General features: G+C 35.5%; 1 protein-coding gene across 1 annotated transcript in view; it reads right to left on the bottom strand.

Annotated features, from left to right (window-relative positions):
* Nucleotides 1–16395, bottom strand: part of PTPRD (protein tyrosine phosphatase receptor type D) — a 666726-nt gene that overhangs the window by 72174 nt on the left and 578157 nt on the right. Inside the window, exons 28-29 of the mRNA XM_053702567.1 lie at nt 6659–6944; nt 6193–6371 (exon numbers count right to left, since the gene is read on the bottom strand). Coding sequence (XP_053558542.1) covers nt 6193–6371; nt 6659–6944 — 465 coding nt within the window. The remainder of the gene's footprint in view (nt 1–6192; nt 6372–6658; nt 6945–16395) is intronic.

The raw sequence follows: 16395 nt of genomic DNA on the forward strand, positions 1-16395 counted from the left end.
CCATTCTGAAGAGTACTACCCTCCATAAGAGACTATCAAAACTTCTGATACTTCTCTGCCAACCTCTTGAGACAAAAATCAAAGAATGACTGGGGGATGGGGGAAGTGGGAGGGGTATTTAAGCCTTTGGCTGGGGTGTCTTTGCCTCCTCCTGGTGGCCAGGTTCTGAATTCCCAAAATTAATGAATACAGCTGTGGACTCTTCCCGTTTATGAAGAAAAAGTATTTTCATATGCAGAGGAAAGGGGAGGGTCTTCTCTTTTTGGTATAGAATCACTTTCAGTGGGTGTCCCAGACTAAGCTTTTCAACAGAGCTAAACTGAGAGCTTCTAAGTAAGTTTTTAAACTGTTTTATACAGGATTTTTATATCAGTATCTGTGCATATTATTCTTTATAGTAGTGTCTATTACATACAGTTAAATGAAAATTGGTGTATACTGTCCCTTTAGGTATTTAAAGTAGACTTTTCAAGACAGAAACAATTTATTTCCAGGAATTCAAAATGACAGCCACTTATTCCACATTATGTACATGTTAAATATAAAAGGCTAACACAATTAATTCTAGGTTGAAATATCTTTTATGAGGATGGATGGTTAAGTGATGTATATGCATTAGTGATAGTTGTACTATTTCTTAAGATATGAGTCTGGTTAATTCATCACTTAAAGGGACATGATACCAAATGTTAAATCACTTGAAAATGATGCAGCATAGCTGTAAAAAAATGACCAGAAAATATCACCTGAACATCTCTATGTAAAAAAGGAAGATATTTTACCTCAAATCTCCTAAGTATTCACACCCAACTGTAAAGAGACTTAAAGCAGCCAGTCAGGATGCTTGTCCCAAGAAAAGCTAGGGAGTGTGCATCTAGAAAAAATAAATCCAAGAAAAACTCCTCTCAAAAGGGAATTAGGAAAAGTCACAGCTTTAATTTGAAACCGTTAAAAAACACACGGGTACCATCTCAGTCATAGGGAAAAGAGGGAAATATAACAGCCTTACGCGTTTCGGCAATGTGTAGCCGTAATCATAGACCATACGTTAATACAGGTGATACACTTATTTAAACAGTATAAATGTTACCCATTGGCTAATAAAAACACACACACACCCCTTCCCCTCCTCTAAATATGAAAGGAACAATTTTAACTATTTCAATGCATGCATACAAATAAACATATGTGGAAACTATATGATATAATATAAGGTAATGCTATACAGCGCTCAGTCATATGAGATAGACATGGTATAACACAGCTCACATGTTTTAGATAGAAGTCTGAAGAATAGTAAGTTGATATTAACACCAATTTAAGTTCCAAAATTAAACATTCTATAAATAGCCCCTTCATACAGGGATCAAAATGCCATGGATTAAAGCTCTTGAGTTATTGCATAGGCATATAGAGGCAGATAAAGCCCTAGTACATATTAATGCTAAAACAACTCAACATTAAGCTATAAATATATATAATATAATTCACCAAGTTTTAAAGAAAGATCCCCCTTCCAAGAAACTCATGCTATAATGTAGAAAAATAATTTTGCTTGTATAGTCATATACATCAGAAATGAGTGAGCGATTAATTTAAAGAGATATTTCATTCCCAAAAATTAATAATATCGTTCTCTGAATTAAAAACATTAGGGATAAGGATACACATTATGTTTATCCAATAAACTTCCTGTCTTGCTAGGAAAGGCCACTTATCGCCTCCCTAGGGGGCCCTTTAATGGTTTCAATTGCATTCCATTTCGAAATTGCACACATTCCCATCATGGATTTCAATAAAATGTCTCGCTAGTTCAGAGCAACAAATACTGTTTTTGATATATCCCAGATGTTCTCGTATTCTTGTATGGACATCACAGGTCGTCATGCCAATATACTGTAATTTGTGGCATGTGCATCCTATGAGATATATCATTGGTCACATAGGATCTAAAACTGGACCCACTCTGATATCCTCACAAGCATTGCAATTCTTACCACACTTATATGTTCCATTGTGTGCTAACCATGAACTTTGACTCTTTGGGACTCTTTGGGATACGTAACTGACTGGGTGAGATCATATTACCCAGTGTAAGATTCCTACTGTATATAAACCTACATCCACCCTTCACCGTGTCTTTGAGTATATCACCATATAGTATGGGTAAATATTTTTTAATGATACAGATTTATAGTATTGCATAGAGTATGTAGTTACAAATGTAGGTCTCAGATCTTTTGAACCCCTAGAGTGTCGGGCCGATAACACCAGCCGAGTAACCATGACTTTTCAATCTTTCTTGTAGAGACACAGATTCCGAGAAGAAAGTATCCTCTCTATAACTAATTCTCTTTGTCCTTTGAAATTGTCCCTTTGCTATTCCTCTGAATACATGTTTGGGATGTGAACTTAATGAGTGAAGTAAAAAATTACCTGCAATAGGTTTATGATAGACATTGGTTTATATCTTTTTCAATTCACAGTCAATAGTAAGTTCCATATCTAAAAAAATGTGTTTTTTCTTTCTGCCATTCATAGGTAAATTGTATTTCAGGAATACACGTATTCAGGTACTCAACAAAAGAGTTATCTTTGTGTTTAGTAAATGTACCTATAAAAATAAGATCATCTATGAACCTTTTATAATGTAATATTTTCTCTAAGAAGGGATTCATATGTCAAAATAAGTACTTGTATTCAAGCCAGCCCATAAATAAATTGGCATATGAGGGGGCAAATTTTTCCCCCATAGCCGTACCTCTCATCTGGACATAATATGTTCCTTCAAAAAGAAAATAATTATGCTCAAGTAGAAATTTAGTTGCTCTAATAATAAACTCCTTAGTCTCATCCTCAAAATGTGTTAACAAGTTCAGAAAGAACTGCAAAGCCTCTAATCCCAATGCATGAGGTATCGAGGTGTAAAGGGCAATGACGTCTACTGTCAACCAGCTCATACCCTCCACCACCTGCACAGTCTCCACTAGGTTCAGCATATGACATAAAAAAAATGAAGCGCAAAAGAAAGGATTCAAGTGTAGTTCTTTTGAAACAGTATAAAGCGCTATATAAAATTGTACTCACCAGATGTATAAATAAATTAAGCCTTTATTATACACTCAAAGATTTTAAAAGTAAATCTGTGTCCACACAACGCCAAATCACATACAAGTGACAGCTGGAGTTCAAGCAATGACAGGATGCAACCTGCGGCGGGTATTCCGGACTCCCTGCCCTCAGCTGTTCAGTTCTGATCGTCAGTGCCGTGATACAGTGGTGTGGATGAAGTCCTTATGTAGGAGTCTCCACTATTTGACCCCAACGCGTTTCCCCCGGTTCTCGTCGGGCTTTATCAAGAGGATACTTTCAAAACAAACAAATGTGCTGTAGGATTGTCCGGACTGCAGACTTTTATACCCGTATGTACAGACCAAACTCCGCCCTTTTGGGTGTTTACTCCAGGGGCCCGGTTCTTAAGCTCTCATTGGATTGGGTGTCTGTTATTCAACCATGGCAAGTCTTATGACACAATATAGCAGTCCTTTTTAAAACCTCCTCTATTAGGATTATACTGAACAATGTTTAAAAACGAACTATATAAAGAATATAAGAGAAGTTAAAAGAAATCTCAAATGAGGTATAGGATCATGTTCAAACAATGACCCTATACCTGCAACAATTGGTCGACCCTTTAATATCATCTAAACCTTTGTGGATTATGGGCAAGTGGTGGAAGATAGGGACCACTGGATTTGCAACATACAGAAAATTAATTATACCATGGTGTAAGGCATCATCCAAGAGAGACCTTAGTTTATCCTGGAACAGTCGAGTAAGATTTCTACCTGTGGCCTTGTAGGATGTAGTGTCACTCAATTGGCGTAGGGCTTCCGAGATATACATACTTCTATCCATAACCACAATGTTCCCACCCTTGTCGGATTGCTTAATCACTATTGACAAGTTATTTTGTAGAGATACAATAGCCTCTCTTTCCTTTGTAGTCAAAATTGAGTGGTTAACACATGTGGTCTCGTTTAGAGCATGTAGATCTTCCAATACCTTTTTGTGAAAACTTTCCAAGGCCTCTCCCCTTGACTGCACAGGATAAAATCTAGATCTGTTCTTGAAAGTGGGGGTACGTAGATGCAGTAAAAAAACTAACTCACATATATCCTTAAAGGCTGAGAGAGACTGAATTTTGTGTGCATTGTCATTCTCTTGATCAACTGGGTCATTACCAGGGTCACCTCCATCTTTTAAGTGTCTGCGTAGGGTCAAATTATGAAAAAACTTGTTAAAATCTAGGATGGTCTGAAAAAGATCAAACTTCCTAGTAGGACAAAAGCCCAAACCTAGGTTCAATACCCTAACTACGGTTTCACTTAGATCATGCTTGGAAATATTAATGACTATATTGTCCCTTACTTCTTTGCTATCTCTCTGAGGGAGTACCTGTTTGCCACTCTTGCACTGTTGACCACTTCTGTCCCTCCTCCTCCCTTTGATTTCAGAACTGACTGAAAAACCTGGGCCGATGCGGGCCCCATATTGGATGTTCCCTGAGTACTGTTAGTTGATACACTCATTCCAATACTGGTTCCCTCTGTAAGATTAGATCTGTTGTTCGATTTGGGAACCTCCCCCAAATGTGTGGTCTGGTTGACGGTCATACCTGTGTTAGTATTCTTTGGAGTAGTCCCTAATTGTATAGTCTGGTTATCAGTCATATGTGTAGGTGTGTTATTTGTAACTATATTGTGGTTAGTAATCAATGGAAAGTTATCACTGGGAATTTCACTAGGTTGTACTTCATTTTCAGAGGTAGAGCCTTCATTATAGGAGGTCGAGAAATTAGACAGAGATTCCTCATCTGTGGTTTCATTGTCAATACTTTTAAATGTAACCTTTTTACCTCTGTTTCTCCTCCTCCTACGATTAATTCCCATAGCTCCTGATATATTGTCATTGTCATTACCATCCCTATTATCCTTATTAAACCAGGGTAGTCTACGTCTATGTAATTTGTGCCATATAAAGATTTGACCAGTAGAATAGTCTTTCTGATCTCTTAAAAATTTCACATGTTTAACTTGTATAAAATCTCTTTTTTGAGCCTCTATAACATCCTTTAAAATTTTATCAAATTCACCATATCCATTGGTTAGTTGATGTTTGTTAAGTTCCACCTGTAAAGAGACAATGTCATTTCTAACAGCAAGCAATTGGTCAGATTTATACTTGATAAGCATAAGCATTAAACGTATAGAGAACTCTGATAAAATACTGTTCCACTCTCTAATAAAGTCTGGATCTTGGATTTCAAATATCGGAAATTTTTTTACCCTTAGACCTCGACGGATCATATTCTGAGACACATATTTATTCATAATCCATGTATTAAGTTTTAATCTAAGTTCCTTTACACGTAAGAGTTCCATATTATAAAACAGATCACCGAGTTTTGTATTTGCATTGTCTAATGTACAAAATTCCTCCAACTCCAAGCCTGCTAGATCCAAGTCATCCACAGCTGCAAGTGAGAAATAGTTCAATTGTTCCCTTGGTACCTCCATGTTGAACAAATCAAGTACAAATGAAACTTCCAAAATTTTGCCTAAACACTGCCACCCATACGTTATTTGGAGATTAGGAGAGGTAGGGAGTGTGCATCTGTCATGTGCAGGCACAGCCATGTTATTTTCCTATTCAGTTTAAGTAAGTTCTATGAAATCTCATGAGATCACAGCAAAGGCAAAGCATTACCTCAGTACTGTTGATGCTGATTGGCTATTTTTTTTTTCTTCAACTTGCAGCTAGACAGCATTCCCTTTTTACATAGAGATGTTCAAGTTATATTTTCTTGTCAGCTTTTTACTTTATATTGCATCACTTTAAAGTATTATGTCCCTTTAATATTTATCATAGCATAAAACAAACACACTTGATGTTATCAAAATGTTATGTTAAAAATTAGTTTTAATAGCATTCCTGCATCAAAATATGGTATTTGTGTGCATTAGAAATTAAAGGCCTGTTTAGGTGCTAAAAACACATATTTTCAGACAGGCAGGAAGGCATCTGAATCGAGAAAAAGATGGACAGACATGTAACTAGAATAGCAGCACCAGACAGGTAAGTAGATAGAAAGACAAATAAATACATAAACATAGATGTTAAGCTCATTACCTGTATCCATCAATAAAACTTGCATTGATGTAGTCTGACCCTTCCACACCACGTATTGGCTGTAGACATATCCTTGTAGATTCATATGGCATAATATTAACAAGGCGATTTTTGAATTTATTACATGGAAGATTGGCACTAATGAATCTTGACGTGTGAGCTTTTGAACTAGCAAGACGCTGCAAATATACACATATATTTTAGTTTTAAAATAGTCATTTTTAATTACCGAAAAAGAACAATATATTTTCTTCAAATGTGTGTTAGCCCATCTACATAACTTAAAACTAAAAACCATGATATGTAAATGTGTAATAAATGTGTTTTTTTTAGAATACATTGTTTATATATTGTTCTTCGATTTATTGTAGAACACATTTTCTTTAAAATATGCTGTGTTTTGAAACAACTGTTTTTATTGGTGTTCTAAATTCACAAAATATAATTAAATTTAAGAATACTATACCTTAAATTCTAACTCCATCCCTGTGACATTCTCTCCAGGTTCTATCTGTGTCAGTTTCTGAATATATGCATACAAGTTTCTAGCTGGCACTTCGGTATTTCCACATGTCACCGCCTCCAGCAGTGCATCATGGATAAAGATGTATTGGTCCTCTGTTTGAACCATGTAATTTCTCTGAGCTCGCATTAAAGTTACATGACCATAAATATCTACAGTTTTTTCATGCCTTATTCTCTCGAGCATAGCATCTATTACTATGAAGCAGCCAGTCCTGCCAACTCCAGCGCTAAAAGATAAAAAGGGGGAAAAAAGGATAAAATGAAATATTAGATTATATTCAATTTAAAATGGCTCCACATTGCTATGTGGTATTTGGACATGTCTTCTATATTTCAACCACAATTTGGGAGTTTTGTTATCTACATTTATAATATAGCTTTTATAGGTTTCAGGTGATATGTTCTTGAAGTTAGTACAATTATAGAAAAATAGTATCTAATAAAAACTCATCACATGAAACTTCAAATACACATCAGCATAATAACCATATCATATTATAAAACACTTGTGATAGCTGAATAAAAACAACTTTCCATTTTACTTATCTAATTGTCTTTGTTCTCTTGGTATCATTTGTTGAAAAGCATAACTAGGTAGGCTCAAAAGAAGCAAACACAACTGTGAGCTAGCAGGTGATTGGTGGCTGCAGATATATATCTCAAGTTATTGGCTCAGATTTCATCTGACGTGTTTAGCTAGTTCCTAGTGTGCATTGTTGCTTTTTCATTGTTCGCCAAGAGAATGAAGCAAATTTGATAATGTAAGTAAATTATAAATCTGTTTAAAATTGTATGCTGTATGTGAATCATGAAAGAAAAAATTTAGGTTGCACGTCCCTTTAAGGTAAACAATAGAAAGATAAATGCTTATGGGTGAAAATGTTATATTATTTTCTATTCATACCATATAGTAGATAACAGAAAATTAAACCACTCCTCAATGGTTGAGATAATCTTTTTGTATTTTTATTTATTTTTTTGCTTCTGAATTTTTTGTAAGAAACTTTTTTATGTATTTAAAAGGGCATGCATGAATATTCCATTGCAAACAAGGTAAGAGGGATTTTATGCTGCAATAGATAGCAGTTGGAAATGGATAACATTATCTTCTTAACTAATACCGAACAGTATTAAAGAGAACCTGCTATTACAATGGACCATGCAAATGTACTATCTAGATTCTTATTAGCTTTACCTAATAAAAAAGCAACCTAGTACATGCACGTGGTACAGTGTAATGGCAGGGTCTCTTTAATACCATTAACGAGTCCTACAAAAAATATTTACCCCTTCCATTTAAAAAGCAATATAATTCACAATTTACTTTTATCACCAATTTTGCTTTGTTCTCTTGGTATTCTTAGTTGAAAGCTTAACCTAGGAGGTTCATATGCTAATTTCTTAGACCTTGAAGGCCACCTCTTTCAGATTGTATTTTAACAGTTTTTCACCACTAGAGGGTGTTAGTTCACATATTTCATATAGATAACACTGTGCTCGTGCACGAGAAGTTATCTGGGAGCAGGCACTGATTGGCTAGACTGCAAGTCTGTCAAAAGAACTGAAAAAGGGGCAGTTTGCAGAGGCTTAGATACAAGATAATCACAGAGGTTAAAAGTATATTATTATAACTGTGTTAGTTATGCAAAACTGGGAAATGGGTAATAAAGGGATTATCTATCTTTTAAAACAATAAAAATTCTGGTGTAGACTGTCCCTTTAATAGTAACTTACCAAAAACTATGCAGGTAATAGGTTTTTATCATATTCATAGTTTTTCTCCATAATTACCGTATTTATTAGATTTGGTTTAATACATACAGTCAAGAATTTATTACCACTGGGCTTGTCAATATGTATAGTTTTTTAAAACTAGAAGTTTTAAAGGTAAACATTACTATGCTTTATTCGATCACTAAAGAAACTATTCACACGATAATAGGAGCAGAAAATAATGGCATCTTAATTAAGCACAAATCCTCAGAGTGTTTTAATATAAATTCACGGAAGTCAGTGCCATAATTAGGACTGCTCACTATAACCATGAAAATGCTAACATCTACCTTTGCTAATGGCTTCAAAGAAATTTCAGATAATAAGATATGACATACCAGGATGACATTTACGGTTTTGCTGCAGTAACCCAGATATGTCTTTATTTGGTGTTATCTGATCATTAAAATATAAAGCCATTGGGATTGTGGTTTCAAATTACTGTTGCTTCATTTTCTCAGGTTTATTAAGTTAGCTGACCAAATGTATTATATTCAAATCAATTATTAGTTTTGTAAGAATGAAGCAGGTTGTAACTAAGTCACGTCTCACGAATATAAGCTTATTTTGCATAATGTGCAAAAAGGGTCCTAGAAATATTTCAAAGAATCTAAACATTGTACTCTAAATACATATTTGTTTATGTCTCTATCACGCTCGCTGTTTGCTAGTGGAAATATATGATTTTGTAGTCTTGATAAAGTCTTAATTCTAAGCCGTATAATTAATTGTAGGGGCAGGGAGTACTTTTTATATGTTATCTTTTTGGATGTTGAACTAACCTTGCTTAAGAATTGTGGTTAATAATCTGGTATCAGCAATGGACGATTATGTTCCTATCTAAATATGCTATAAGGCCTTAAAGGGACATGTTTAGTATGTGTAAGTAAATGGTTTCAATAAGCACATAGATGTACTTAGATGTATAGATATATTTAGTTCCAATTTCACATGGGAATTAATTTGTGTCTTGGAGATGCATGTATATGAACAGTAGAAATACTTATAGTTTAATGCTAAAAGAGTGCTGATTTCCCTTACTGTAGGAATGAGGTTTAATCATACCTCTCATTATTCTCTCTTTTTTAAAGGTTAAAAATATATGTGTGTATGTATGTGTGTGTGTGTATATATATATATATATATATATATATATATATATATATATAAATATATATATATGTATATTTTAGTAAAAATATTAATGTCATTATAGAAAAATGTCACTATAGTAAGAATTAAAACATATACAAGTAATTTGTGTCATCAAAAAATTTCACAAACACAACTATTCAACAAATATACATCTGGTTCCATACTCAGTTGAACTTAGTTACCCTGAATGAGGCACAATCATTATTATTACCATTTTTCTAATTAAAAACAATATATTGTTATGATTAACATATTATGAACTATAATAATATTTCTTACATGTATAAATAAACTGTATATTTTCCACTCAGTTATGGATTCCATGCTAGTCACGTCTTTTCTATTGCAAAATGACGGATTCTTCGAAAATTTACCATTATCTGCCTACATATCGACATCACATTCCTTTTCAAAATGTTAGACAATGAAGCATTGGTACAATTGCTATGATCACAAGGAGCAATTCTCATTGAATGAGGTTTATTCATTAAACTATAATAGTGCTAACTAGACCAATACTGTAGACAAGTAATGATAACCAGTTTATTTCCAACTAGATTTTCTTGAAGTTAAGTTAAATAATTACAATATTTCTCTACGAAATTCTGCCTAATGCTTAACAATTATTAGATCTCTAGAAAAGTGCTACAATGGAAAAGCAGTAATTATTAATTGTTACAAAAGCATGATTATATGCAATGGAATACGGTACCAGGGATAAAGAGCAAGAACAATAACTGTCACGTACCACTGGCACTTTTATAACACTTTACATGTTAATAACAGAGCGCATATAGCATTAGTAAAAATCAAATACACTGTCTTTTGTATAATACCTCCTCCTTGCTCTGCGCATAATATATATATCTTGCAAAGTAATTTAGCCATATAGAGATCGGTGCCAAAAAAAAAAAATCAAAGTCTTCTATGGTTGGAACAATACAAAAAATGATTGGCTTTTGAGTGCTAAGCCACTGCCTTCTAGAATGCTTTGGGCTCCATTTATCAAGCTGCATATGCAGCTTTGGAGAGCCTGCAACTAATAGCTAACTATATGCCAGCCCTTAGCTGGTGGTTTAAAATCCCCTGGACATATTTGCATACGCTGTCGGTATTTATCATTGCGCCAGCAGTTCTTGTGAACTGCTGGTGCAACGCCGCCCCCTGCAGATTTGCGGCCAATCAGCGGCCAGCAGGGGGTGTCAATCAACCCGACTGTATTGGATCTGGTTGATTTTCGGCAATATCTGTCCGCCACCTCAGAGCAGGTGGACAGGTTATGAAAAACGCAAACATTTTGAAAATGTGTTTTATTTGCAATTGCTTATGTTAAAACTGTAAAAACTTGCTTTAAAGCTTTACATTGTGACTTAGCTGCTTGTATGCCATTGCAAAAGCGATGCGCTTGGCCACCTCTATTGCTGCTTGCAGCTATATTTTTAGTTTTGATTTTATCTAAAACAGTAACTGCATCAACTGATTTAGTAAAGTCGAGTTGTTATAGCATTTGTAAAATTATTTAGATGAACAATAAATTATTTGTGAATGTGACCCCTTCTCTTGCCCTATGTATCTCATTTTCTAAATACTGAATATATCCATCTAAGAAAAAAACTAAATTATTTCATAATATTAAATGTAATGTTGTAGTTTCTAGATTAATAACTTATGATATGATGCAGAAGCCAGCAAAGAAATATGAGGTTAGGACCCAAATACTATCAGTGCCTTGAAGAATGCGTAAGATTATTATTTCTTAGTCAGTAACTATAAGCCTCCATTTCTTGCTTTTAACATTTGCTGATTTTGTATGTAAGTGTCAGTTAAAGTGAAAGTAAATCCAAGCATTGTACAAACGCTAGGATTTACTATTGAAACAAATACAGGGAGTGCAGAATTATTAGGCAAGTTGTATTTTTGAGGATTAATTTTTTTATTGAACAACAACCATGTTCTCAATGAACCCAAAAAACTCATTAATATCAAAGCTGAATAGTTTTGGAAGTAGTTTTTAGTTTGTTTTTAGTTATAGCTATTTTAGGGGGATATCTGTGTGTGCAGGTGACTATTACTGTGCATAATTATTAGGCATCTTAACAAAAAACAAATATATACCCATTTCAATTATTTATTTTTACCAGTGAAACCAATATAACATCTCAACATTCACAAATATATATTTCTGACATTCAAAAACAAAACAAAAGCAAATCGGTGACCAATATAGCCACTTTTCTTTGCAAGGACACTCAAAAGCCTGCCATCCATGGATTCTGTCAGTGTTTTGATCTGTTCACCATCAACATTGCGTGCAGCAGCAACCACAGCCTCCCAGACACTGTTCAGAGAGGTGTACTGTTTTCCCTCCTTGTAAATCTCACATTTGATGATGGACCACAGGTTCTCAATGGGGTTCAGATCAGGTGAACAAGGAGGCCATGTCATTAGATTTTCTTCTTTTATACCCTTTCTTGCCAGCCACGCTGTGGAGTACTTGGACACGTGTGATGGAGCATTGTCCTGCATGAAAATCATGTTTTTCTTGAAGGATGCAGACTTCTTCCTGTACCACTGCTTGAAGAAGGTGTCTTCCAGAAACTGGCAGTAGGACTGGTAGTTGAGCTTGACTCCATCCTCAACCCGAAAAGGCCCAACAAGCTCATCTTTGATGATACCAGCCCAAACCAGTACTCCACCTCCACCTTGCTGGCGTCTGAGTCGTACTGGAGCTCTCTGCCCTTTACCAATCCAGCCACGGGCCCATCCATCTGGCCCATCAAGACTCACTCTCATTTCATCAGTCCATAAAACCTTAGAAAAATCAGTCTTGAGATATTTCTTGGCCCAGTCTTGACGTTTCAGATGTGTGTCTTGTTCAGTGGTGGTCGTCTTTCAGCCTTTCTTACCTTGGCCATGTCTCTGAGTATTGCACACCTTGTGCTTTTGGGCACTCCAGTGATGTTGCAGCTCTGAAATATGGCCAAACTGGTGACAAGTGGCATCTTGGCAGCTGCACGCTTGACTTTTCTCAGTTCATGGGCAGTTATTTTGCGCCTTGGTTTTTCCACACGCTTCTTGCAACCCTGTTGACTATTATGAATGAAACGCTTAATTGTTCGATGATCACGCTTCAGAAGCTTTGCAATTTTAAGAGTGCTGCATCCCTCTGCAAGATATCTCACTATTTTTTACTTTTCTGAGCCTGTGAAGTCCTTCTTTTGACCCATTTTGCCAAAGGAAAGGAAGTTGCCTAATAATTATGCACACCTGATATAGGGTGTTGATGTCATTAGACCACACCCCTTCTCATTACAGAGATGCACATCACCTAATATGCTTAATTGGTAGTAGGCTTTCGAGCCTATACAGCTTGGAGTAAGACAACATGCATAAAGAGGATGATGTGGTCAAAATACTAATTTGCCTAATAATTCTGCACTCCCTGTAAAGGGCACTTTCATTCATGAAGTATAAGATACTTCATGTAGAAAGCTCCTTTATTTGATTCAATCGATCGCCGTTTTTAGCTCCTACAGCAGCCCACGGCTAAAAAATGTTTTGGCTAAGAGGTGATGTTTTCACCTCTTAGCCAATAGCCGTGCGGTAAATCCGGCTTGGTGCCTCTTAGCCAAAAATGTTTTTAGCCGTGCGCTGCAGTAGGAGCTAAGAACGGCGACCGATTGAATCAAATAAAGGAGCTTTCTACATGAAGTATCTTATACTTCATGAATGAAAGTGTCCTTTATTTGTTTCAATAAAGGATGAAACACTTCCGGATATCCGATTCCACAACTAAGACACCAGGACACACACAGCTAGCGGTTCTCCGCATTTATATTTACCTGATCAAGTGTTTTCACTTCATCTCATTTTACCTTAACGATATTTTAACGGGCTCTCTTTCTTTCGTTTTTGTAATTCTACTGGATTTTATTTCCTACAAGTATTTAACTTTTATTATTGTACATGATGCATTTTTAGGTATTTCACCTTGCACATCTATTCAATATTTTATCTCTTTTTATTCCGTATATACTCATATTTCCCATCGACCCATTTTTGCTTATCCTTTTTTTAACATATATCTAGTATAGTAGCAGATATACATTTTATACTTTATACTCAAAAATAAAATATTTTATATCTTTTATGGTACACACTTAATATTTAATATTTTTATATATTTCAGTTTCCCTTTTTTTTGGATTCGTTATTTTTAGACATGTGCAATTCGGTTCGGTTCGATTCAGAAATTCGGCAAATTCGGAGATTCAGGTCAAACCGAATTTCCAAATTAAAATACTGCCGAATCTACCGAATAAATCCGAATTAGTTCGGATTTATTCGGTAGATTCAGATGGCCATGGATTACACTAGTATTGTACAGTATATTAGGTTATATCACTCTGCTATGGGTTACACCTAATATACAGTACATAATACTAGTCTAATCCCACCTAACACTTACCGAAATTCCGAATTTCCGAACCGAATCCAGACTAATTTATTCGAATCCGAATAAATATGAAACAAATTCGAACCGAATTTATTCGAATCCGAATGCATTCGAAACAAATCCGAACCGATTTGATTCAAATTTTTCCGAATTCGAAAAAATCTGAATCGATCCGAACCGAACCAAATTTTTTCGCCATGCACATGTCTATTTTTATATTTGATCATTAATAAATAAATATTATTAAATATTCTTCAGCTCATAACAATTTGGAGCACCCCTTCGCTTATCCCTCCTTCCAACTATATGGAGTGGAATTATATTAAGGGGGGTCCTACAACACTCAGTACAGTCTTAAATGTTTTTGAGAACCTCAACTCCTGCTTAAAAGTTAAATAAGATAGTTAATCGAGACAGTATCTACTAAAAAAGATTTACGTCGCTGATCACCGGACTTTGTGATTCTACAGTTGTACTCATTTGGGATACATTTATCTCTTTGTATCCACACATGCACATGAGGAACCTCTCTTGTAAGCGCTGTTAGAAACACCATCCCTACGAACCACACATATATATATATATATATATTTAGCCATGTATATGTATGTATCTTTGTGTTAAAGCCCTTTGCCTGCCTTTTTATCTTTTCTTTTTTTTTTTATTGAGGTTGTAAAAATAATACAGGCAGATAAAATCTCAGTTTCAGAAACATAGGAGAATCACAATACAATATACATATTGAATGTCAAAATTAACATTCAATTAATTGCCCAGTTATGCAAATAAAAGTTAATTTCAGGTTTTCAATTAAGGATTATCCCCTTAATATATGATATAAAGTCAGATACAATGATTTCCCTTAATGGAAAATAGAGGCCTCTCTTGGACCCCCTGGAAAAGAATTTAAATAAAAGTAGGGAATTTTAGGGGAAAGAAATAAAATAACAAAATGGGCCACTTTTGGATCCCAAATGGAAACAACTGGCTTGTATAATAGCATATTTATTGTAGGTTTGATACTATATATATTGAGAACATTTAATTGAACACAAAATAACATAATATCCAGCTATAATGGTATTTGAGTCTTCCATTAGTTATAATATAGTTTGTAATATACACTTCTAAAATAGCAGGGAGAGAGAACATTCAAAAGGTCTGTCAACTATGAACAAATATGTTGGGAAGCTTCAATACTGAAGTACTCAGCCTAATAAGTAGTGTTCACGTATATACACATAGATGCCTTTAGGGAACATGGTTTTTCTCAGTAAGTCCTTATGAGCGTAAGACTATATGGGGAGATAGATGTGGGTCTATTAGAACCCAATAGCTACATCTCATAATAGAGGTTAGGTCAATAGTAGCATATAATTATAGCTTAGATAGGTATACACTTTTTTGCCCTTAATGACTAAAAAATGATGTTCCATCCAGATTTTTGACAGCGTGCAATAGGGGTCTAGACATTTACCATCCACCCCCCAGTGATGCAGAGAAACACCAGTAAATGAAATGATTTCACCCCGTCCCGGACGCTGACGGAGCACAACCATAAGTTATTATATCAATGGAACACTCTGCAGATTAAATTGTACATGATAATCAGGGTAGTATGTTCAGGTATACAGTAATTTTAAAGCAATGACACATGTGGTTACATGGTACGCTGTGAAAGATTACTGTCAAGGTAATTCCTGGCTTAGGAGAAAAGTCATACTGAAGAGACTACCAATGTATTTTACCAGAGCTGGGCAGAAGAAGGTACTGACAGTGCTATTTAACCCACTCCAACTTTAATAGCATGCATCACAGTTTCAAAAGTGTGTAGAATGTTGTGAGTCTCATCGGAAACAGCAGAATAACTGCAAGGCTTAGACCCGGCTGAAGATACGGACAGCCCAAAGGCAGATCACTGCAAGAGCAGTGCACCAACTCTCACCACCCCAGGAACAACAGGCATCCAGGTCAAGTTGCGCCCTGGTTCATAACACATTACATAACCATCTTCTCCTTCATACCCATAGCTCACTTCTCTGTCGGGTGTCATGCTGAGCTGCACACATTGTGAACCTCCACCACCAAGAGCAGCTATGTGGTTGACAGCGACTACTCCGGCTCAAAGGATTGTTTCTTACAGTCTTTGTGGCGCTGTCCACTACCGCAAGGTTAGGAGCGGCCACAGCCATGTCAACAGTAACACCTGTTCCTACATTATGGGGTCCCAATGTCTCCCTCAGATTTCTATCGGGACTTGGGAAATATTCCGTCGTCGATTCTTGCCTCTCCAT

Source organism: Bombina bombina, chromosome 2, assembly GCF_027579735.1.
Source record: "Bombina bombina isolate aBomBom1 chromosome 2, aBomBom1.pri, whole genome shotgun sequence".
Lineage (NCBI taxonomy): Eukaryota > Metazoa > Chordata > Amphibia > Anura > Bombinatoridae > Bombina > Bombina bombina.